This window comes from Garra rufa, chromosome 14 (genome assembly GCF_049309525.1).
Source record: "Garra rufa chromosome 14, GarRuf1.0, whole genome shotgun sequence".
Lineage (NCBI taxonomy): Eukaryota > Metazoa > Chordata > Actinopteri > Cypriniformes > Cyprinidae > Garra > Garra rufa.
This window is the reverse complement of record NC_133374.1, coordinates 26,371,499-26,397,138: the sequence shown is the minus strand read 5'-3', so window position 1 is coordinate 26,397,138 and position 25,640 is coordinate 26,371,499. Positions and strand designations below refer to the sequence as shown.

Genomic DNA, 25,640 nt, shown 5'->3' with positions numbered 1-25,640 from the left:
CAGACACTCAAAGATCAGACATATTTATGTAATTAAAGTACATATATGTGCATTTCTAACTCAAAGATGGTCTGTAGGATGGCTCTCTACTCTGTCACCCTCTCTGCCTCTCACCCCTCCCCCCTGCAATAATGAGCTTCTCTCAGCCTGACTGAACGCACATACATACTGTAGAGACATTCACCAGAGTGACAGCAGGTTTCTGATTTCGTTTTTTAATTTTCATTAATTCATTGAAGCTTGTAGAAAATTTATATTAACACCACTTGCTCAGAATGATTAGATCTCTGTGTGAAAAAAGTTGTAAAGAGTTTGGATGCTGCACTTTAAAGATATAAATAAAATGACGGTTATGTTTTTTACTACATCTTTAAAAAATTACCACGTCAACACCATTCAAGATATCCAAAATCCGCTCGCAATTTAACATCTTCAGAATCTTCTCTTCATGTTAAAAAAGTTTGGTGTGAATAGCTGGTTGTTCTTAGAAGAAGTGTGAATTTGTTTACAGCCTGATTTTTCCAAAAAAACACATTCAAATGGAAATAGCCGGCTTCCTGTTGGTCTTAGCTAATGAGTTTAATTTAGAAAGTTGTCCAGATTGATGAGAACAATATATGTACAGAGTTTGGTGACTGTAGGAAAAACTAACCCCCCAACTTTTGTCAAAAGATGGCGCTATAGAGTGCCTGCTCCACGCCCATTTATGACCTTTTGCCAGTGTCAAACTATCATTAATATTGATGTGTGTGTTGAGTTTCATGAAATTCTTAGCATGTTATCTGCCTCGAAAAGACAGGAATCTAATTTTAAAGTTTGAGACGTTGCCATGGCAACAGCATTTGATTTATCATCGACCCCTTTACATATTCTTATCAGCCGTGTTTTGACATGATTTTGATGAAGTTTAAAGAAAATCAAGTAAAATTAAGAGGCTGATTTCAAAGCATTTTGAAAATGACACGCTTCCTGCTGCCAGTTGGTGGCGCTATAACTTTGACTCATAATAGTCACATTTATGGAATCGGCATCATACAACGAACAATCTGGTGAAGTTTCATCAGAATCAGGCAATGTGTGCAACAGTTATTAGACACTTCCTGTTTCTCATTTCTCGCCATAACTTTGTCGCCTTGCCACGGCCAAACCGTTCGAGATATCAAAAATCCCCTCGCAATTTAGCGTCCCCAATGTCTTGAGATCATGCTGACCGAGTTTGGTGACAATCCTATCGAAACCCTGGGAGGAGTACGTTAAATTCCAGAGCATGCGCTTTTTACACAGCCCTAAATATCTCACTTCCTGTTGCGTGGAGAAAATGACATAGAGTACAAAAGTTGTTCAGCTCAATGAGTTCTATATGTGTACCGAGTTTCATATGTGTACGTTCAAGTATGTGTGCTATATGGCCCTCAAAATTCCAGGGGGCGCTGTAGAGTCCCCTTGCCACGCCACGGTACCAGCCTCTGTGGCGTCCTGATGGCCGCAGATTCCAACGTCTGTGCAAATTTTCAAGAGTTTTTGAGTATGTTAAGACCCCCTTAAGTGCCCGGAAGGTTAACAAAAAAAAAAAAAAAAAAAAAAATAAGAATCCTTAGAAGAACAATAGGGCCTTCGCCCTTTTGGGCTCGGGCCCTAAATAAAAAAAAAAACAAATAAGAATCCTTAGAAGAACAATAGGGCCTTCGCCCTTTTGGGCTCGGGCCCTAATAATAATAAACGGAGCAGATTCAATAGGGTCCTCACACCATCGGTGCTCGGGCCCTAATAATAATAAACGGAGCAGATTCAATAGGGTCCTCACACCATCGGTGCTCGGGCCCTAATAATAAACGGAGCAGATTCAATAGGGTCCTCACACCATCGGTGCTCGGGCCCTAAATATATACATGTTGAGACAATGTGCTAAAAATAATCTGGAACCAAAATATTTAAGAGGAACGACTGTAAGGAAAGTTATTATCAACAGATTAAATAAGGATGTGTGCATTACATCAAATCAGTTATAGCTAAATGTCTTCAACGTTACTGAGAAAGATTGAATCATTGAATGATTTGTTCAGACTCCTTGATAACTTCTTCAAGATCAGCACTGGGAGCTTTGAGTTGAAGTTCCCTGTTAATTCTAGCAGCTTTCTGACAGAATTGGTCAAAATTATGAGATTATGAAAATGTCATAATGGACCACAGAAAGAGAGAGAGCAAAACTGTGTGTAAATTAATTATTGATTACATTTCAGAAAAATAGGAACAAGTGATGGCATTTACAAGAGTTGTTTTCTTTAAAGAGCTGCTGGAGTAAATGATCTGATGTAACTGCAAGACAGAAAAATATTAAATTACAATATTTACAATAATTCACAATAATTATAAAATTCATTTATATAATTAAATAATAATAAAAAAAGTATAAAAGGTGGCAAGCATTGTAATTACTGTGCTTTATAAATAGTATACCGTAAAATCACAGTTAATGGTAAAACTATGCTTACAGTGGTAAAACCATGGTAAACGTTGTGGTTGTTGTGCTTCAACTACAAATACCACAGTAAAACTATGGTTATTGAGGTAAAACTACGGTAAGTGTTGTGTTTATTGTGCTTTAAAAACAAATACCACAGTAAAACTATGGTTACTGAGGTAAAACCATGGTAAATGTTGTGGTTATTGTGCTTTAACTACAAATACCACAGTAAACTATGCTGACAGTTGTAAAACCATGGTAAATGTTGGCTTTAAAAACAAATACAACAGTAAAAATATGGTTACAGAGGTAAAACCATGGTAAATGTTGTGGTTGTTGTGCTTTTAAAACAAATACCACAGTAAAACTATGCTTACAGTGGTAAAAACATGGTAAATGTTGTGGTTGTTGTGCTTTTAAAACAAATACCACAGTAAAACTATGCTTACAGTGGTAAAAACATGGTAAATGTTGTGGTTGTTGTGCTTTAAGAACAAATACCACAGTAAAACTATGCTGACAGTTGTAAAAACATGGTAAATGTTGTGGTTGTTGTGCTTTTAAAACAAATACCACAGTAAAACTATGCTTACAGTGGTAAAAACATGGTAAATGTTGTGGTTGTTGTGCTTTTAAAACAAATACCACAGTAAAACTATGCTTACAGTGGTAAAACCATGGTAAATGTTGGCTTTAAAAACAAATACAACAGTAAAAATATGGTTACAGAGGTAAAACCATGGTAAATGTTGTGGTTGTTGTGCTTTAAGAACAAATACCACAGTAAAACTATGCTTACAGTGGTAAAAACATGGTAAATGTTGTGGTTGTTGTGCTTTTAAAACAAATACCACAGTAAAACTATGCTGACAGTTGTAAAACCATGGTAAATGTTGGCTTTAAAAACAAATACAACAGTAAAAATATGGTTACTGAGGTAAAACCATGGTAAATGTTGTGGTTGTTGTGCTTTATGAACAAATACCACAGTAAAACTATGCTTACAGTGGTAAAAACATGGTAAATGTTGTGGTTGTTGTGCTTTAAAAACAAATACCACAGTAAAACTATGCTTACAGTGGTAAAACCATGGTAAATGTTGGGCTTTAACAACAAATACCACAGTAAAACTATGGTTAATGAGGTAAAACCATGGTAAACGATGTGACTTGTGCATTGGCTACACAAAATATGGTCAAGCAACAGTTACTATGGTAAAACTATGGTAAATGTGCGGACTTTTACATGATCGCGCTTATCACGTGACACTGGTTTGGTTGATCTGTAAAGCTGTCATTAGCCACGTGAATATAATTAAAACGGTTTTATTTATTTATCTATTTCAAAACAGCAACAATTAGAAGTTAGCTTAGGCTAATATTAGCAGCTGTGCTAACGCAGCAGCCGACTGTTCTAATTTAAAAGCACACGCTTCCATTTTAACACATGACCCCACGTACGAGACGCAGAAGCAGCGAAACAATTAAAATAATGATCTCATTACAAAAGAAAAGATAATTTGTTGCCTTTCTTACCTGTTTGAAGGTGTATATGCATCTAGTGAACGGGGCAAACCGAGCCTCGCAGGTGACGTCACTGCCGTAGAAGATGCTGCGTGCTATTTGTACGCATCTGCTCTCCACAGAAGTTAATGGGAAGGATTGGCGTATCATATGCACGCGAAATTGGACTTTGGCGTATGTATTACACGCAACTGGAAAGTGTAAAGTCGTGTTATTTATACGCAAATTGATGAGAACGGGTTGGGAGTCTGTGGCATCCGTTTATGTTGACATCCGAGGGGGCAAAACATCCCTGAACAAAACCACTAAGATCCTCATAATTCCCCCCAGAAATCCTCTTTTCATCCGATCAGACAAGCCTATCTACAAGCCTGGACAAACAAGTAATACATCTCTTTGTAAATTATTCTAAAATAGTTTAAGTTGTCAGTACTCATTTGCTCTTATTAATATGAGGCTGTGAGTCTTTCTGTATTGCGTACTGTATGTGCTAATATTTTGTCTCAAATTTTCTCTTCCCAAGTTAAATTTCGCATTGTGTCTCTGGATTCCAATTTATTGCCTCGCAATCAAGTGGTAAATTAAATTTAATTTATGTAAAAAGTATTTTATTTCTTTTCTTCACTATTCTTTTATTTTTTTTCAGTTTGAAGTGCTGGCAAAATATGTTAATGTTATTTTGACCTAACTAAACTTTTGTCTTTCTCTTGCAGCTTCGAACTGTCGAACTCCAGGTGAAAACCTTCAAGCAGCCATGACCTGTTCATTGTTTGTTACTTTACTTAAATGCTGGTTGATTCCACTGTATTCTTTTTCATCATGTTCCACTATTGTTTAGGACCCTAATTTTAATCGCATTGGTCAGTGGTTGAATCAAACCATAAGGATTGGTATTTTGGATCTGTCCCACTCCATGTCTCCAGAAGCCGCTCAGGGTTACTACACTATCAATGCTTGGGATGATAAAAACCAACAAATATCACACGTCTTTGAAATTCAAGAATATGGTTAGAAACATGATTCAACTTTTGTCAGTCCAATACTGATCAGCTCCTAAGTTGTATAGTTTTAAAAAATGTTTTTTTTGTTTTCACATGTATCTTTTAGTTCTGCCAAAATATGAAGTAAACATCGATTTTCCATCCGTTATAACTGTCAAGGACAAAGAGGTCACTCTAAAAGTTTGTGCAAAGTACGAATTTGTTACAAATAATGTTAATTTCCTTACAGATAAATAAGCTGCATACCTCTGTTTTTAGTGATATGGTCAGCCTAATAAAAAAAAAAAAAATGTCACTGTCTTTAGATACACTTATGGCAAGCCTGTGCTGGGGTCTGTGAATGCTGAAGTGTGTGTGAAGAGCGGTGATTACCGCGACATGCTTGATGTATGCAACGAATATTCAATGATGGTGAGTTACACTCTACAAACACAAAACTATTACCTTTTAGCCCTGTAATCCTTAAAACACTGCAAAACGATCTGTTATTTTCTAAAAAAAATAAAAAAATAATACAATTTATATACTTTTTAACCTCAAATGCTAGTCTTGTCTAGCTCTGTGTACTCTGTACTCTTCTCTGAACTCTTATGGTTCATGACAGTTAGGGTATGTCGAAAAACTATTTTTCTCCTCCAACTTCAAAATCTCCCTACATCACTGTTTTACATTTTTTTGTAAAGGGTGTTTGATCTTCTTTGCAAGTTCCCTTTGTAAACACTAGGTCGGTACTTCTGCAGTGACGTAGGACAATTTTGAAGTTGAAAAATGAGATGGGAGTTTTTCGACATACCCTAATAAGGATTAATTAAGGAATAATTAAAAAGCTTTTTTATTTGGGCTAGTTCAATTAATTTTTGGGCTACCAAAATCCTAAGAGTACCTGAGACGTGACTGAAATGAAGGAAAGGAAGGAAAGGAAAGGGGGTGAGTGAGGCCAAGTATGGTGACCCATACAAGGAATTTGTGCTCTGCATTTAACCCATCCAAGTGCACACACACAGTAGTGAACACACACACACACCGTGAACACACACCCGGAGCAGTGGGCAGCCATTGCTGCGGCGCCCGGGGAGCAGTTGGGGGATCGGTGCCTTGCTCAAGGGACTCACCTCAGTCGTGGTATTGAGGGTGGAGAGAGTGCTGTACATTCACTTCCTCCACCTACAATCCCTGCCGGACCTGAGACTCGAACCTGCAACCTTTGGGTTACAAGTCCGAATCTCTAACCATTAGGCCACGGCTGCCCCGAAGTAGGCTATGTACAGTATAAATTTCTACACCTGCTGTTAATGTTTACAAAGGTCACATAAGAATATTGCCAATAGGTTATTTTAAAAGTTCAAATGTATCAGAATAAACAAATTTTATGTTTGATTTGTGTTATGTATGATAATTGAGCATCTAACATAATACCTAATATGGTAAATGTGATATTCTAATTATTAATAAATAAATTAAATAATAAAATAAATCGCAAAATTTTTCACAAATTTCTAGGCCTTGCCACCACAAAATTAATAATTTTAATCGCAAAAATCACAAAAAAAAAATCGTGAAATCCTGGAGGGACTGCCTAGTAAAAAAAGTAATAGATTTAAAATGCATTTATTTTATACTAAGTATAGTTCAAGTCTATTAACATATTTACTGACATATCGCTCGAGACTTATTGATATAAAAATTGTAATTAAACTTTATTTAGAGTATTACTTGTGCACAATGCACATTTTTTTTAAATATTAGGCCTAAAAATTTGTCACTGTTGATGAGGATTGTATGATCTTTTAATATTTTGCAGTTAAAGGCCGATAATATTTAAAGTGTAGTAAAAGTATACGTGCAATAGTTCCACTTTAGCACAATCAAATATACTTAAGTATATCTTTAGCTGGACTTCAGCACTACTTCCACACAGTTAAAGTCCTGGGGTAAGTTGAGCCAGTGGCTCACCTCTTCTTATGATTATAAAGTATTATTTTACTACATTTCAACATTATTTAATTCATTTTAGACCAACCATTTCTGATTTTGTTCTTTGTTTTGAATAGTTTTAAACCTTGTTTAGTACCTTGTTTATAAAAGCTGGCCATTGAAGTTTTTATGAAATTCTATTTCCTTGTAAAAAAAAAAATTAAGTGGCATGTTGAGTACTATTAGCCCAGTTCTGGTCATTTGCATTCATTCATTTATTAATTATTTATTAATTCTTAATAACAAATGCACTGTGCCAAAGTGTACTTTTATTTTTATTTTTTTTTAAATTTCTCATGCATATTGCAACATATTTTAGTCTTAAATAACCTTTTTCTTTTCATTCTTATTCATTCAGACTGACAAGACTGGCTGTGGGTCTCGGGTGATAAATGTGTCATTTGGCCTGTATGCAGGAGGATCTTTCCAAGTGACTTGTAACGTGGAGGAGTCTGGAACAGGTGAGAGTAAAAAACAAATGGCTGTTAAAGGTGCCATAGAATGGAAAACTGAATTTACCTTGGCATAGTTAAAAAATAACAGTTCAGTACATGGACATGACATACCATGAGTCTCAAACACCATCGTTTCCTCCTTCTTATATAAATCTAGTATTTGCAAAAGACCACCGAAAAAGGACTGTTATGCAACATCCCCGTGATCGTTAATAGTTACGTCTCCAACATTTGCATCGCCCAATCATCAGTAAAACAACATCAGTTAAACAAGGCAATCCATTGAAGGGACACGGTTAGCTTAATGCTAGCGCTAGCCTGTTACATTGCAATACATAGGATTTCACTTACCACATAAACAGAGAGATGACTGTGCTGATGATGGTGAATGATGGAGAAATAACTGCGTTGATGACGGCGAATGATTTACAGATCTGGAGAATCACTGACAAGCTGCTCAACTTGTGTGGTAAGAAGCACTCCCTCTGCATTGTAACTTTACACAGAGCACATGCGATCACAGTAATCACACTAAAATATCCGCGATTCAAAACGGCAGATTCAACAAACCGTATATTAAGAGCGGCTAGAGCTCCTAATTAAATATATATTTTTATCCATGTGCGAGCTATTGAGCTCTGTGAAACAGCCAATCAGAGCGGAGCTCATTAATATTCATGAAGCTTCCAAATAACAGAGCATTTCATTCTAGGGGCAAATCCTAGGGTTGTAAATGGACCTGTAAAACCATTTCTGGAGATTTTTTGCCCTTTCCTATGCCATATACCTTTTATGTAGATATCAGAGAACAATTTAAAATATTCTCTCAATGCATTCTATGGCACCTTTAACCATTTTTATTCTCCACAACAAAGTAATGAAATGTGGCCTTTATTCCTTCAGGGATAACTGTGCAGGGTTTTGCCTGGGCTGTGTTTACCAGTAATTATGTCAGTGTTCGCTTTGAGGACACACCAGATATATACAGGCCTGGTATGATCTTCAAGGGAAAGGTAACAGCTAGCTGGAGGTCATTAGCTTTGCTATTAATTATTGAGCCATATTGTGTCAGGGAGCATTACTTTTGTTTGTGAGCTAATCATTTAGTTTTTTTTTTTTACATGGTTTCTAAACAGGTTGTGGTCACTAATCCACAGTCCAGTGTGATGAAAAATGAGCCGGTGATTGTATATGCAAATTATGGTGAAAAAAGTGTCAATGTGACACTGACGACAGACATCAATGGCGCTGCCTACTTCTCCTTTAACACTTCAGATTGGTCAGAATTACCTGTGCATTTAAAGGTTAGTGGTGTTTTTGTTTTATAACACGATGTTTATGAATATAATTCAGTATACTGATGATTTGCAAACTTTTTTAGGCTCAACATAAGGGTGGTAAAGATCGGACTGTTTCTGAAGGCTCTCTCAACGTAAGACCCTTTCACTCCATAAGCAAAAGTTTCCTGATATTGACAAAGGCTTCAGAGAAGATCAGCTGTAACAGGAATGCAACAGTGACGGCCAGTTACAGCATTCAGGGCAGTGTGCTGAAAACAGGCCAGAAAACCTTGGATTTCTTCTATATTGTATGTTTAACACTGACACACCTTGTCTTCCATCAATTGTTCGGTTATTTGTTTTATTGCTTAACAAGCTCTTTTTTAAGGAAGCATGCTATAACAGTACCATATTGGTTATTAGCCATTATTTAAGATTTATTTGATTATCTGTATAGGTTTATATTGGAACCTTATACTATTTATAACTTATAAATAATTTATAAAATAATAGTTTTTCATACTGTACTTTATATTATAATGCAGGGCTGGGTTAAAAATATAGATTTCTCAATTTTAATCGATTCTCATTTTTACAAACTATATCAGTTCTTGAATCCCAAGAATCGATTTGTCTAGCCTGTTTTAAATGAATGATTGGAACATCATAGCGCCCCTCACATACAATCAGCTTTTTTAAATCCAGTCCGTTTTATTACAATAGTCAAACAATGAATACCGTTTTGGCACTGTTTAATGTGGATTGACAGATCCCTATTGTGCCTCAGTTCAAGAAAAGTGGCAGTGCAAAGCATACGTAAACTGATCATCTCTTCCATTTTAATACCAGTTTTAGTACGGAATAACACGAATAAACACCCGAAGATATGTTAAAAGAAAGAGTACAACTTACCGAAATCCATATCCTGACTCATGTAATTGCTCAATCAGTGTTTTAATGCAAAGCCGTCAATATAACAGCTTGTAAACAATGACACGTAACGTCACATTTACCTCCGGAAAAAACATATTCGATGACCATAAACTTTTAGTCAGCTAGAAAAATTAACTCTAGAGAGGAGCATTTTGCTAAATATATGCACCATGTAACATATTCATTATCATTTTTTTACTGTTCTTCAGTGTCCCTGTTGAAAAAACCAGCATATGCTGGTTAGGTATGTTGTGATGCTGGTTTAAGCTGATCCTTAGCTGGTTTTTGTTGGACCTTTGCTGGTTTATGCTGGTCCTTTTGCTGGTCCAGCACAGGACCAGCTTAAACCAGCATCAAAACATACCAGCATCCCAACATCAAAACTACCTAACCAGCATATGCTTATGTTTTTTTGTTTTTTGTTTTTTTTTTACCAGGGGTTTAATTTATGTTTAAATAAACAGCCACCATTTAAATGTTTATATTTAAAACAATTAAATGGAGTAGAAATATAATTATGCAATTGTAACTTTATTATTATTAAAACTACATTGAGTGTAATTTAAGCATTTTTTATACAATATTACAGTAATGTAGGACTGATTGACTCACATGTATATTTTACAGCATTCATTAAGATATTTTTTTTTTTTTTGCTTGAGAAAATTTTGCATGTACTGTTACTGATATATATCCAAAATCTAAATCGAATCGAATCAAACTGTGAAATGTCTCAAAACCCAGCCCTCTTATAATGTTAGAATTTTTTTATACATTTATTTATTTAGACAAAATTCAAATTATTAAAAAAAAATCACAATGCTAGTGAAGCTGTACAACTCCATAGCATTACATAAATTGTCATACAGTAATTATCTACCTGCACTCCAGGTCTTGTCTAGAGGCAACATGGTTCAAAATGGTCGTCTGTCTGTGAATGTGAACACCGTAAGAGGTACACAACTCTATTACATTAGCAATCTAAAGTGTATTTTTATGGTCTGTGTACACTGTGGTTCAGCATGCACCTTTTTGTTTCCACAAATGCTCTCTCGCTTTCATAAAAGAAAACAAAGGAGAACTGACATTCGTATTGAAGAATACGGCCGCTCTGACTCCATACGCTCAGGTGGTGGTTTACGCAGTTCTTCCCAATGGAGAAATTGTAGCAGACAGTATGGACTTCCCCATTGAAGAATGTTTGCCAAACAAGGTCAGAAAATCCCACATAAAATATTATTTCAGAACTCAGTGTGCCCTTTAAGCGTTTATGTTTTTTGTTTTTAATCATTAATGTGTGATGAGAACATGCCTGTGCTTTTACAGGTGTCCTTGCAGTTCTCATCTCCCACTGCACTGCCTGGAGAGAAGATATCTCTTAATCTGAAAGCCAATCCTGGTTCCTTGTGCTCTGTGCGGGCCATTGATCAGAGTGTGCTGCTGTTGAGACTAGAGGCAGAGCTGGATGCAGCCGCTGTATGTTAAACCATGATGTACATTACAACTAGCTAGTAGATAATCTTTATTTTAAGAGATTGGTCAGGGACATGGCACTCTATATAAGTATCAGATTTTATTAATTTGCAAAAATTAGTTTTTATCATGTTTTTAAATTCTACATTAAAATTCATTTTGACCATTTTTTGGGAGTAAAAATTAAGTAAAAATGTCAGAGTGATCAACTGTCCCGGTATTAAAAGAAAAGAAACTTTCAAAAAGTAGGTTAACATAATCTTTTATATCATTTAATATTTTACCAAGATATAAATATAAATATATTGTAATATAACTAATAACATACATAAATAGTACAAATTTGTATTATATATATATATATATATATATATATATATATATATATATATATATATATATATAAAAAGTGCTTCACTAATTATTCATATTTTAAAAACAAAACTCATGCAGTGTCAGGAAAATATGTTATTACTTTTTACTGGGTGGATATACCACATGGCATTAGAAATACTTTTATTGTTATTAAAAAAATTTCATATGGTGGAACGTCTCGGTTACGTATGTAACCCTCGTTCCCTGAGGGAGGGAACAGAGACGTCACGTCAGAGACCGGCGAATTGGGATCTCGCTTAGAGAGACCAATCTACTTCGTGTGTAAACTAAACAAGCCAGTGCACATTGGCATGCGATGATTGCATCCAATATAAATTGTACAGCAGGTGCAGCGCAGTCAGGTTTTGAGGAGCTGAGGTGGGGCCCGGCCATATAGCGGTAGTACAGCAGCTGTGGTGATGGGACGTGACGTCTCCGTTCCCACTTAGCTATCTCATATGGCGCCGGACGCTCCGATATATATCTGGCTGCCGAGGGGATGGAGGAGCTCGACAGGGTCTACTGTATGGACACTCTGGAGCAGTTTTAGCAAGCCGAGCCGGGGCTCTCAGTGCTTCTACCCGTTTGAGGTGAGAACACAGGAGGATACTGGCTCCATGCGAAGGCTATATCTAGCAAATGTGTTAGGGGTCGCCCAGCCCGCAGCTCTACAGATGTCAGTCAGTGAGGCATCACGAGCTAGCGCCCAGTAGGATGAAACACTTCTAGTAGAGTGAGCTCGCAACCTGAGCGGGCAGGGCACACCCTGTGTCTGATAAGCCAGGGTGATCCACTATCCAGTGGGCCATTCTCTGCTTGGAGATGGCATTCCCCTTCTGCCGGCCTTCGTGACAGACAAAGAGCAGGATTGAGGTCCTAAAGCTTTGCGTCTGGTCTGCCTCCTCTGGGGGCAGCGCTTGCAGGCTCACCACCTGGTCCCTGAAAGGAGTAGTGGGAACCTTGGGCACATTGCACTGGCCTGAACTCTAGGCACGATTCGTCGACCGAAAATGCATGAAGGTCCCCTACGCTCTTGATGGAGGCCAATGCAAGCAGAAGCAGAGTTTTCATTGAAAGAAACATCCACTCGACTGACTGCGTAAGACCAGTCAGCTCCCTGCCAGAAGTAGAGTCCCCCTGCCAGGGAAACTGGCACTAGCATGCGCAGTGCCCAGACACATGAAGCAGCGATCGTGACTGTCAACCGACAACAGGTAACGACCGTATCCAGAAACACACAGGTGGAAAGGCATTTTAAATGCTTCGTCTTTAGAAAGACATCCACCAGTGAAGCTCTTTTAGAATTGCTCTTTTAGTGCTGAGGCATACAGGGGAGATGGCTGCAGCACACAAAAGGACGTAGTGCAGCCTAATGTGTGCTTTCCCATTCGACACAGAGACCATCGCCGCAGAAACACTGTGCCGCCAACACACACACAAAAAAAAAAGAGAGTTGCTTCTTGAATCGTTCTATCTTAGTAGATGAAGGTCAGCTCCGAAGCGAAAAGCTGACTGTGTGCTGCACCTGCTGCTTATTTATACTCACGCTGTGATCAGCGGCAGCTGAATGCAATCATCACATGCCAATGTGCATTGGCTCGTTTAGTTTACACACAAAGTAGATTGGTCTCTCTAAGCGAGATCCCAATTCATTGGTCTCTGACGTGACTCAGAGAGCCCGACTGATGGAACTAAAATTGCCTTGTCACTGCTGCGGCTCAATATCTGTTATTACTCTACAGGTCCTTAGAATGTTACAATTCAAGATTTTGTCAGGTTACCCATACGATGATGAGGAGTGGGAGCCTAACCCTTGTCCACCTCCCTGGGAGATCCCTGTTGCTGAATCTGTGAGGCACAAACGCTCCTTCGTTCCTTTCCCTTACTACGGAAAAAAGGATGTCTACAACATCTTTAGAGTAAGATACACAACACCTCCCATGTCTTCCCATTTTCTCAGCGGTCAGCCAGTGTCTCACTGTACACTATTCATCTTACACACAGTAACATCCGGTAACACTTGCTTTTTCATAGGGAGTTGGAGTCAAAATCGCTACCAACTCTAATGTGAAAGCACCTGTAGTTTGTCATCATTATAATACGTTAATAAAAGAAGGTAAGTAACTTCAAAAAAAAAAAAAAAAAAGGATTTGGAAATTGCCTTGTTATCTGACTGTATTTACAAACTGTCAATTCAAACAGTTTCTCCGGATAATAGTGGGGGCAAAGTGGGGTCAGTAATGGCCCTACCAGATGTACGTGCTCAGAAGATACGCAAATCCTTTCCAGAAACCTGGATATGGGATCTTATACCTGTAGGGTATGTATCTTGGGTGTACACAATGGCATTACTGTATGTACTGTATACATTAAAATCTATTTAATTATGCAGAAAAAATATTTTAATGTAAAAAAAAAAAAAGCTTGATTCAACTGCTTCATTAAAACCTTTTTAAAACACAAAATACATATTTTTTTCATTGACCAGGAGATCAGGATCTGTGGATGTTGCAAAGACTGTCCCGGACACCATCACTAAATGGGCAGCAGGGGCTTTCTGCACATCCCCAGCCGGGTTTGGAGTGGCCCCCAAAACTAATCTCACTGCTTTCAAGCCCTTCTTCGTGAGCCTCGCCCTTCCTTACTCTGTTATCCGTGAGGAGAGCTTCACTCTCAGAGCCACTGTATTCAACTACCTCCCCAAATGTATCATGGTAAGCCCCCTTAATGTGTTTACTTGCTTGTCCTGGAGAGGTCTTGCAAGCGTTTGTAGTAAAACCCTTTTTTTTTTGCATAAAGGTGAAGGCCACTTTGGCAGACTCACCGCAGTTCACAGCTCAGCCGTGCAGAGGCTGCACATACACTCAGTGCATTTGCTCTGAAGAGAGCCAAACCTTCCAGTGGATTATTACACCCTCTGAACTGGGTAAGCCAGATACTTTGACTTATATATGAGCAAAAACAAACAGAAATTTAATTTTTATTTCAATATGCTTCCCCAAACTGAAAAGTTTATTTCATGTTTCCACGAGGACATGGTATTACACTTGTCTTAAAGAGATAAAAAATCTGTCATCATTTGCTTACCCTCATGTCATTCCAACAGGGGCGTAGATTTAGGGTGGACGGAGGGGATGTGTCCCCACCAATATCCTCCGACCATTGAAATGTCCCCACCAATAATTTAATCCACTTAAAAAAAATCGCGCTGACAACATTAACCTAGACATGCAGAAAGGGATAAATCACGTTCTCTCCTTGAGTCCTCCCACCCCTAAAACACATATGAACATTTTGATTGGCTGTGAGATTATCATGTGAGAGGCTATGGCTGCGTTCAGATACAAGCAGCGCCAAATGCAGTGGATTTTTTTTCCCGTGCAAGAAGGTGTGTTGGCGGCAGCAAAAAAAAAAAAAAAAAAAAGAAGAAGCTGGACATAAGGAGCTTTTTTTCAAAGAAAAGTGTAAGTCACTTCAAGTTCTCTAGTGAATCCATCAAAGTCCATCAAAGTAAGGACAACAGTTAATTAATAATTTTTTTTTTTTTTTACCGCTTTGACGCACATTCATTATAGCAGGGAAGGCTATCAGTGATGCGAGGGTCAATGTATAAACAACCCGAACCCGACCGACGTTTTCAACTAACCCGCCCGCAACTCTGACCGCAAAAAAAGAAAAAGAAAATATTGTACCCGACCCGCTTCCTGACCCGCATGTTTAATATTTGCAACTGACACCAGAGATTATATGCGGCTATGCGGTGGAGATTCACTGTTAAACATCATTCGGCATTAATTATGTAATTTTGTCAAAAGAAATGTTTTTGATTACAAGAAAAATACAGATTGTTCTTGTTGTGATTTATTTTGTCTTTCCTTTATACAGTTTTAAATAGTTTTGTTTTCGAAGTACTCTAAATTATGTCAGTGATTCTCCGATATTAGCTATATGATCAAGAATTATTTTATTTCGATCTACAGTGTAATAAAAGTTAAGAAAAAGATTAGCCTATAGCCCTAAATATATATAGACTACAAGCTAATTCCTTTTTTCTTAACTTTTAACAACTTCTAAAAATGATTAAGAATATTAAATCAACTTAAAAGGCTAACGAATTTTCTCATACAAACATAACGAATGCACTTCAAAACGAAATTTTCATATATAAATTCAGGAATCATGAATATGACAAAATAATATTATGTTACCTCTATAAATTAATTGTATAGCTATAATAGTTGTATCAAATGAATAAGGAAATAGTGCCTTGAATTTATTAAGTAATGTTTAATTTCGTTCTTTTCGCTCTCTGGAAATGTAAAGAAAAAAGTACAATTTTTACTTGGAATTCGTTTTTAATCCCTGGTTTTAAACAAGCATGCATGAGATAATTTATATATTATTGCTTGAATAAACGGTTAAAAATAGTGCTAGAAATGTTATAATTAAGGAAATTAAACAGATCTAGGCATTTGAAAAGACATAGTGAAATGTGTCTAATAATTCCAAAAAGAAAGAGAAGCATTGGACATAATCAAAATATTCGAGACATTTATTAGGAATACCATTTTCTTAACAATTAAGATGCTGCATGTGTTTATCCAGTCTAATCGAAGTGTGCATCTCTCCCCCGACTTTCCCAACAAAAATCCCACCCCCTCTCAGAAAATACATAAAGCTGACATTACTGAGCTATGTTTAAAAGTAGCCTATTAAAATGGTACAATGGCATTGTTCAGTTCAACGTGTTGGGAAATCGGGCATTTTGTCCCTGTCCGCATTTATTCAACAGTTAATAACGCTCAACATTCAAAAGGTAAATATTATTCAGCCAATAAAGTGTAGGTCTATGTATTTCATAGAAAATTGTGTCTAGTACTATATAAATTACAAAGGTTTAATTGGCATCTTTATTTCAAACGACCCGACCGACCGCGACCCGAATATCATTAAAAATATTTTTGGACGACTCGTAACCGCCGGTAACCGCAGGCACCCGCTCATTTTGGATCAACCCGCGCATCACTGCAGGCTATAGTCTGTGAATACGGACTTAAAACTAACAGCAGATTAAACAGCTAAATGTAAAAGTATAAATATGATCCCTGTCAGTTCTCCTAATCTAATGACGACTATTTGTCAGAAATCAGTCTTGTGAAAGAAAATGATATGCTACATACTAATATTGCCATGGCTAGAATTTTGTTGACAGTTCACCAATAGACAATCCACTTGGAGTCATAGGTCCCCACCAATGTCCAGAGCAAATCTACGCCCTTGCATTCCAAACCTGTACGAATTTCTTTCTTCTGCCGATGAAAAAGTTATTTTATAGAATGCCGGTTATGGGTATTAAACACTTAGTGGAAGTCAATGGGAACTAAAACTGTTTGGTTACCGACTTTATTCAAAAGATCTTATCCGCAGAACAAAGAAAGACATACAGGTTTGGAATGATATAGAGGTAAGTAAATGATGAGAGAATTTTATTTTTGGGTGGACTTTCCTTTTACACACCAGGGGTGTTTCTTCTGTGACTTAAATCCACTGTCACTGGTGTGTGTGTTTTACAGGAAAGGTGAACATTACAGTGCGCGCTGAGGCGGTGAGGAGCCGAGAACTGTGTGACAATAAAGTGGTGACTTTGCCGGACAGAGGCAGAGTTGATACTGTGATGCAGAGCGTTCTGGTGCAGGTACGTGCCTTTACTGTATGTGAGCTTCCAGAAACCATGATTACTTTCTTAATACACATTCCTGGTCATACTGTGTTGAAACATTGTTCTAAAGGAAGAAAAAAACATTTTTTTTTAGATAAAAGCTATTCAGGTATTGTTTTGGGTCTTAAAATCTGTAAAAGAAAATACATTTGAAACTGATATTACACATTTTTTTTCCCTCAGGCAGAGGGAACTAAACAGTCAGTCACTCAGAATGAACTCATTTGCTTAAAAGGTTAGTGGCATTACAGTGTGTTGTGCTGTCAATTAAAAGAAGTATAAAGAAAAGAATAAAATAAAATTCTGTCTTTAATAGATGGTTAAACTCTGTAACATGCTGTCAGTTAGCCAATACCACAAATAATAATTTTGACCTTCAGTTTGTAAAAATAAGCAAAAATCCTGTTCACAGTAATGCATAATGTCATTTTAAATCCAATGTCATTTCCACAAGATATGAAAAACATGATTGTCTGTAGTAAAGTACAGCAAGACCTCATGTTTTAAACCTGATGTTTTGTTTTCTATTCCATTAGACCGTCCATACAACACATCAGTCTCTCTCACTCTACCCAGTGTGTTTGTCAAGGGTTCTGCCAAAAGCTTCGTCACTGTTCTGGGTGAGCCCTAAAGTGTTGACAAATGTACATAATGTGCACTGATTGCCTTGTAATATAAGTATAAAAAGGTTAAACACTGTGTTATCAGAGGAATTGATTTTAATTATACTGACAGTTATATGGCTGTTTGGTCCGTAGGTGATCTGATGGGTCGTGGTCTGAAGAACATCGCTAATCTATTGGCTATGCCGTATGGTTGTGGAGAGCAGAACATGCTGCTTTTTGCCCCCAATATCTACATCCTTCAGTACCTGGAGAGCAGCGGGCAGCTCACTCCTGAGATTAAAAACCGAGCCATAACCTCCCTGGAGAGCGGTGAGGAAAACTGTTCTAAAATAGAAGATACAGTAAATACTATTTATTAAGAACATTGTAAATATGATAAGCACATTGTTATTAAGTACAAATATGTTTAAAAAAATGCTGTAAAGCAAAGCAAAAATACTGATTATATTAAATGTTCCCAGGCTTTTTTAAATTAAATTAAATATGTGATATTTTAACAATATCAATTTACAGAAAATTTAATCAGAAAAATAATGAACTAATAAAAAAATATATATATATTAATTAAAAAAGGGTCCAGTTGCCCCCTTTTCAGCAAAATTGCTTATAATCAAGCATATCTTTTTTCCTTCTTGTGTTGCAGGCTATCAGAGAGAGCTGACATACAAGCATGATGATGGATCTTACAGCGCTTTTGGGAAGAATGATCCTTCTGGTAATACCTGGTGAGTCTGGTACAGAGACAATGAAAGAATTTAGTTGCTTACTGTGTGGTTTCTGGCTTCCTGTATATAGATTTAATCCACTTCTGGTAAGAAGTTGTTTTTGGAATAGGGAAAACCTAGTCCACATGGACTTTGCACAAAGAAACGTCCTAAAAACTATTATGGCAGATTTACCAAATTATGGGTATTTGACAGGAATTTCTATTGTTTCCTCAGGCTAACTGCATTTGTGATGAAGAGTTTTGGTGGGGCGAAGAAGTATACATTTATAGATCAGACTAACATCGATCAGGCAAAGGAATGGTTGAAACAACAGCAAAAGGAGAACGGCTGCTTTGCATCTGTTGGGACACTTATTCACATTGATATGATGGTAAGAACAGAAGAATCATGCTCAGATCCTTTATCTGCTGCTGAAAAAACCTATTCAACCAGCCTAAGATCCCAGCTGATCTACACTCAAAAGTCAAAAGCTTGGAATTATTAAGATGTTTTTGAAAGCCACTTATGCTTTTTTTTTTTAGGATGTTTAGATGTTCAAACTTGAAAACAACAAAAAAATGTAATGTCAGCTACATAACAGGGCACACTGTATCATTACATTTAGGAATTCATAGGAAAAAGTAATGCTTAGAGTTACATATAAAAAAGAGAAATAAATACAAAAATAGAAAAGTTACATTTTAAATGTAAAAAAGCCGAAAGATGTGAAGCTGTCACAGCATTGAGAGGGATGAGGAAATGATTGCAGGTAGAGGTAATAGATCAGAGTCATCTATGAAGAGGAAAACGGCTCCTAAGTCTAGTGGTCCTGGATTTCACACTCTGAAAATGTCTGTTAGATGATAATAAATTGAGGAGACTGAAGTGCTGAGAGTGAGAAGGATCTTTCATGATGTTAATCCTCTCACAGGGTGGTGTCAATGATGAAGTCACTCTTTCTGCGTACATCACCGCAGCGCTGCTGGAGTTAGGCGTCCCAAAAGCTGTGAGTAAAACCCACTAAAGAGATGGATTCTAGTCAGACAAATTCAAGTCTAATTAAATACAGATAATATGACTGATAAATGAAGGAGACACTCATTAAGTCTTTTGTGTGCTTTGTAAGAATGAAACGGTGGCAAAGAGCCTTGCATGTCTGAAGGTATCTTCTCGTAACATTACCAACGCTTATGTGACCGCCTTGCTGTCCTACACATTCACTCTTGCTGGAGATGAACAGATGAGACGGATCCTCCTTTCCAACCTGGACCAGCAGGCCAGAAGAGACGGTACCATTCAGCTTTAGGTTAAATAGGACAAATAACAATACAAAAAGACTTGTCTTGTAAAAATATATATTTTTGCTATTTGCTAAGTTGTCTCTTCTACTTTTATTAATAAAAACAATCACTAGACCTAAATGTTCCAGTTTTCATGCTCTGGTTATTTCAGGTGTTGGACGATATTGGACTATGGCTAATAATGCACAACTGATGGGCTCTCTGGAGGTAGAGACAAGTGCCTATGTGTTGCTGGCGCTGCTCTCTGGACCCACACCGCCTGGATTTGGACTGGACTACTCTGCTAGCATAGTGCACTGGTTAACCAAGCAGCAGAATGCATTTGGAGGCTTCTCCTCTACACAGGTAATATTATTTATCTCATGCAGCTTTTTTAGACCCCTATCTGTCTTTATAATGTGTTTAATCATTATTGACTGTAAGTGGTGTCGCTCTCTCGCTCTGTCAACAGGATACTGTAGTAGCACTCCAGGCTCTTGCTAAGTACAGTGCTGCCACCTACAATACAGTGGGAACCATTACCATAACTGTGACCTCCCCTTCAGGCCAGAGGAACCGGTTCACCGTGAATCAGAACAACCGGCTGCTTTACCAGGAGAAACAGCTGCAGGAAGCTACTGGCACATACAATCTCCGGGCCGAAGGCAAAGGCTGTGTGTTTGTGCAGGTCTGTGTGCTGACTCTTATGATGCACATATTAAGTTTAAGGACTAGGTACTCCAGAAATAAAAGTTTTCCTTATTTACTTTCTTCTATATAAAGAAGTCATAAGGATTTGGAATTACAATAAGGATACTGTATGATGACTACTTAAGTTTGTAAAAGTGATATAAATCACCTCGTCTTTGAAATCATTCTGTGTTTTTGTCTCCCAGTTTGCCTTGCACTACAATATCCCGCCTCCTCCAGACTCTTTGGCCTTCAAAATCAATGCAAAAACAAAATGCAGCAACAGAAAGATCACAGCTTTTACACTAAACACCACTGTAAGGTGAGCCACACCTCTTTAAAAATTACATTAGTGTCTTGATTCATAAAAACAGCTATGTATGTAAAACTTTCAACAAATTTTATTTGTCTTTTTTAAATACTACAAACTATCAAAAAGGATTATTTTTAATTAGATGTTTAAATATATATAATAAATAATATAACAATAATAATACATATTAAATATATTCTATTATTTAAAAATTTGGGGTCAGTAAGACATTTTTTCAAAATAAATTAATAGTTTTACTCAGCAAGGATGCACTGCATTGCTCAAAAGTCACAGTAAAGACATAAATGTAACAATATATATATATATATCAAATAAATGCTGTTCTTTTGAACATAAATATTAATAAGAAATGTTTCTTGAGCATCAAATCAGCATATTATAATGATTTCTGAAGAATGTGAAACTGAAGACTGGAGTAATGATGTTGAAAAATCAGCTTTGACATCACTGGAATAAATTACATTTGAAACCTATTTTTAAAAAATGTAATAATCATTACTGATTAGATTAAAAAACTTCAAATAATTCAAATTATTTTGCTTAATGAATAGGTAACTTAACATATCCATGTCACTATATAAATACAGAATGAATAAAGATTCAACCTAGTTTATGGCGTAATAGACTCTTTGCTGTCTGTCAGACTACATACAGTGAACAATGTGTGGTTGTGAACCCTGTTTGTGATTGTTGGAACGATTGTATGACAGGTATAGTGGCACACGAGTGGAAACCAACATGGTGATCATTAACGTCAAGCTCCTGTCTGGTTTTAAGCCGGATGAGACGTCTCTTCAGGCTGTGAGTGACGCTTGAAGGGCTCTGGTCCTCTTTTGATCTCAAGTTGTATAGCCAGCGTTTGATTCGTTCTCACTCGCTTCTCTGTTTCCACAGCTAAGGGAAGACCGCACCATCAAACGTCTGGATCTGGATGCGGATCGTGTCATTTTCTATTTGGATAGTGTAAATGTTTTATTCAAATATCTTGAGGGGTTCAAAACCTTTTTGGGATGGGTCACTGTCACTGATATTCTTACAATAAAAGGGATAAACTGACTCTGAATAGTTCACCCAAAAATGAAAGCTGGCTGAAAATGTACTCACTCTGAGGCCAACCAAGATGCAGATGATCAGAATAGATTTTGAGAAATTTTGCATTACCATTACCAATGGCTCAAGTGATGTAATGCAAAATTTCATGTCCACTGAGTAAATTTTAAGCAAATTTTCATTTTTGGGTGAACTATTCCTTTAACACATTCTCATAGAAAATAAATCTCTCTGTAATCATAATGTAATAACTTTCTCTTCCATTCCAGTTGAAAAAGAATGAGGAGACGTCTATCAGCCTGAAGCTTGTGCAGGAAGTACCGGTGCAGAACTTGAGACCAGCTGTAGTGATCGTCTATGACTACTACAAAATCAGTACGTGTTTATTCATTAACCTGGCAAAATATAATACATAACAAAATAAAAATTTAATAAATCATAAAAATGTGAAAACCTATTTTCATTTTAGTTTCATTTTTTATAAATCTTAGTGACATCATGATATAAGCATTGCGTAATTGTGCCTTACAAGCTTGTTTTTAATCTTACCATAATGCATTTTCATTTTATTGAGACAAGCTCAACAATGCAGCATACAAAAAACTAAATTGTGTTTCTATTCCTCCAGGTGAGTTGTCTGTGATTGACTACACTTCTCCATGTGAATAAACCGTACCGAACACTACCGTAAGTGCTGTAATTATTTAAGCTTTAAACTCAATTTTAACTAAACCTCCATCAGTATATTTTAAAAATTGTACTCGTATATTTGAATACCCAAATCCATAAAGACATTTACATGTCACTAAAAAAATCTATTTCAATTGCTCTTTTGAACTTTCTATTCATAAAAGAATCCTGAAAAAAAACAACATTGATAATATTTTTTTTTTCTTGAGCTCCAAATCAGCATTTTACAATGACGTATAGAGGACAGATATGAATGTTATATTATGAGATATATATATAAATATGTTGTTTGATAAAGGTCGATTTATCTATTGTTTTTCAGGTGATGATCTGAAATGCTAAAGAACTGTACACTGGAATATATGGCAAGACTGACACTTTTTCTGTTCTTCTTTCACTTTCTTGTAATAAAATCTTACTGTTCTCTTAAATCAAAAATAATACATTTCTGTATTATAGACTTAAATGCTAATAAACAACTTATCAATTTCTGCATCAGAATCATTTGTGTCCTGTGATTATTTATTGTCTAGATTTATTATTACTGTACATATGCAAATATCTGGATCTTTAAAGAATAAGCAAGTTTTACATTTTTCCCAACTCAATGACTATGTTTTCGACAAAATGCACACATCTGCCAATTGCAGATGTTTACAATATTACGTCAGTTTCCCTGTCTGTATATTTTGATATATTCAAAATATCAAATTTCAAAGCACTTGATATTTTAGTAGAAGTACAACTGATTTGTTGCTGTGGATTGATTCAACTCTTCTACTGGTTTAGTATACACCTAACCATTCAGTATGTATTGCTCAAAGACTGAACTGATACTCAATGACTAATTATTTGAAAGGCAGTTTTAGTGTTGATATTATTATAAATTCCAAGTCAAAATATATATTTAAAATGTTTTTTTTATGACTGCAATACAGAAAATGTCTCTGTATTTAGTAATAACCACTATCTGAAAGGCAGTTTGCACATATCTATTGTGGATCTTATCGTATCTTGGTCTGCATCAAACAAGTGGATCATATAAACACAACATGAACTAAAGACAGTTAACAAACCAAAAACAGGACATGATGTCACAAGACAAACCTAAGAAATATGAAATGCTCACATACCTTGCTCTTCTCATAATAAGAGCCATGTTGCCCACTACAGTTTGGTAGAGGTATCAGAACTGTTGTCTCCCTACAGCAGATCTTCTTGTGTACAACGAATGAAGCACTGTTTTGACTCCCTTACATTTTGTAAGCTATTTATGAGTTTTAAAGGGGTCATTAGATGCTCATTTTCCACAAGTTGATATGATTCTGTAGGGTCTTAATGAAAAGTTCGGTTAAAATTTCTCAATGGTAATGTAAAACAACACCCTTTTTACCTCGTCAAAAACAGCTCTGTTCACAGCGAGCAGTTTCGGTGCATGCCCTTTTAAATGATAATGAGCTCTGCTCACCCCGCCCCTCTCTGCTGGGGTGACAAGTGGTTCTCTCTGAAACTGTAGCCACATTGTAAACTTTAGCCACATTTAGCTGCGGAACTTGCACATTATTAGGAAAGGCTATATGCAAAGAATCATAATAAAAACCCTTATAGTCACCCTTTTACCATAAAAGCCATTATAGTCTGTAGGTGAAGCTGGATCATGAATGATTTGTGCAAACATAGACCCATTTAGGCAGATCAAGGGGCGCATTCCAAAAACGAAAGTAATTCTCTGCATCTTCGGCAGCTCAGATGTCAGGAGTAAATGATGATTATTATTACATATTACATAATACACATGACATATTATTACATTCAACAACAGAACACCTCAGTCGCTTAGGAGACATTCTTATCTACTCCTGCTTTGGTGTTGAAACAATAGCGGACTCTTCACAGCTCACTCAGGACGGTTCTAAGTTAAAACGGCAATCAATCTGTCAATCAGCAATCGTGGGAGCAGCCCTGGTCTATGTGACATCACACAACCAAAAATCTGAGAATGGCTTGATTTGAAATAGAAGTTATTATTCATAAGGATTAAAAAAACAAAAACAAAAAAACCCACAGTGTACACACACTGCCAAAACACATTTATGTCCAAACAACATGTAAAAGTAAAAATTGCATCCGATGACCCCTTTAAGCTAAAAAGAACACCAAATGTACAAGGAGCGCATTCAGGTCAGAACACAGTGAAATTACTAAATCTTAAGAATCTATTTATAATGATTAAATACCACACACCACTGTGTTAACTGTGTGCTGTGTGCCTTTTTGCAGTGTCAAAAATGGCCAGCCTAGAAAAAATGCTTATAAATGTCTTGTTATGGTATATCATTACCAAATATTGAATTTAATACTTTATCAACTTGTTTTCTTTTAATTAGCGCAGGTTTTATATTTCTTTTTAGAACTGATTGATCATATGCCTCGTTAACCTGAGCTTATGCACCTCAGTGTGTGAGTGAATATTGCCAAAATATCTATAAATCTATATCTATAAATGTCAGATCATTAAGGCCTGCATTCAATCAGTTCCAACAAAAAATGTTGCTGCAATTAGTTATAACAACCTATTTTTTTTCTAGATTTAAAAAGAGGGTTAATTGAGTCTTTTTACTTATTTAATTATTTTAATGTTAACTCTAACTACTCTGTAATCTTCAGTGTAATATGTGATTGTTTGTCTTCCTAAATATTTATAAAGGAAATATAGTGACAAGCAAAGGCTGCAACCAGTAAGAAAAACATATGACTATATTGGATACATTTAAAAATTATATATATTAAAAAAAAAAAAAAAAAAATAACAGAAGAATAACCTCAGGTTTGCATGAAAAATATGTTCATTTGATAGTCTAATAAGGGAGCCATGGCACAGCTGCTTCTTGGTGATGCAACTGTTACAAAACAAATTTAAAATGTAACAATCTTAACAATATTAAAAAAACAAAGTCACCAAATATTCTGTAATTAAATGACCTAAAACTGTACGTGTGAATTATGAAATATTGTGTGTATTATAGTTTTATTTGTCTAGTCTTTATTTAAATTTGCATTTGGTTT

General features: G+C 36.3%; 1 protein-coding gene across 1 annotated transcript; it reads left to right on the top strand.

Annotated features, from left to right (window-relative positions):
* Positions 1 to 4,216: 4,216 nt before the first annotated feature.
* Positions 4,217 to 22,572, top strand: LOC141284356 (alpha-2-macroglobulin-like protein 1). The gene is made up of 33 exons (XM_073817354.1): positions 4,217 to 4,370; positions 4,511 to 4,563; positions 4,701 to 4,721; positions 4,826 to 4,994; positions 5,095 to 5,179; positions 5,294 to 5,399; positions 7,321 to 7,423; positions 8,321 to 8,430; positions 8,554 to 8,736; positions 8,811 to 9,005; positions 10,522 to 10,585; positions 10,698 to 10,843; positions 10,957 to 11,106; positions 13,221 to 13,397; positions 13,513 to 13,594; positions 13,708 to 13,798; positions 13,967 to 14,192; positions 14,278 to 14,404; positions 17,052 to 17,177; positions 17,385 to 17,432; positions 17,734 to 17,817; positions 17,956 to 18,132; positions 18,467 to 18,548; positions 18,765 to 18,921; positions 19,462 to 19,536; positions 19,657 to 19,819; positions 19,983 to 20,176; positions 20,283 to 20,498; positions 20,707 to 20,822; positions 21,545 to 21,635; positions 21,729 to 21,797; positions 22,154 to 22,259; positions 22,513 to 22,572. The coding sequence occupies exons 1-33, from the start codon at positions 4,217 to 4,219 to the stop codon at positions 22,551 to 22,553; spliced, it is 3,987 nt and encodes a 1,328-aa protein (XP_073673455.1). The 3' UTR covers positions 22,554 to 22,572.
* The last annotated feature ends 3,068 nt before the right edge of the window (positions 22,573 to 25,640 follow it).

Excerpts from the sequence above, each read along its gene's own strand:
- LOC141284356 (XM_073817354.1), top strand. The coding sequence starts at position 4,217 with ATGAGAACGGGTTGGGAGTCTGTGGCATCCGTTTATGTTGACATCCGA. Across the intron at positions 10,586-10,697 it reads GAATGTGAACACCGTAAGAG|AAAACAAAGGAGAACTGACA; the intron begins GTACACAACTCT and ends CTTTCATAAAAG. Across the intron at positions 14,193-14,277 it reads ACCTCCCCAAATGTATCATG|GTGAAGGCCACTTTGGCAGA; the intron begins GTAAGCCCCCTT and ends TTTTGCATAAAG.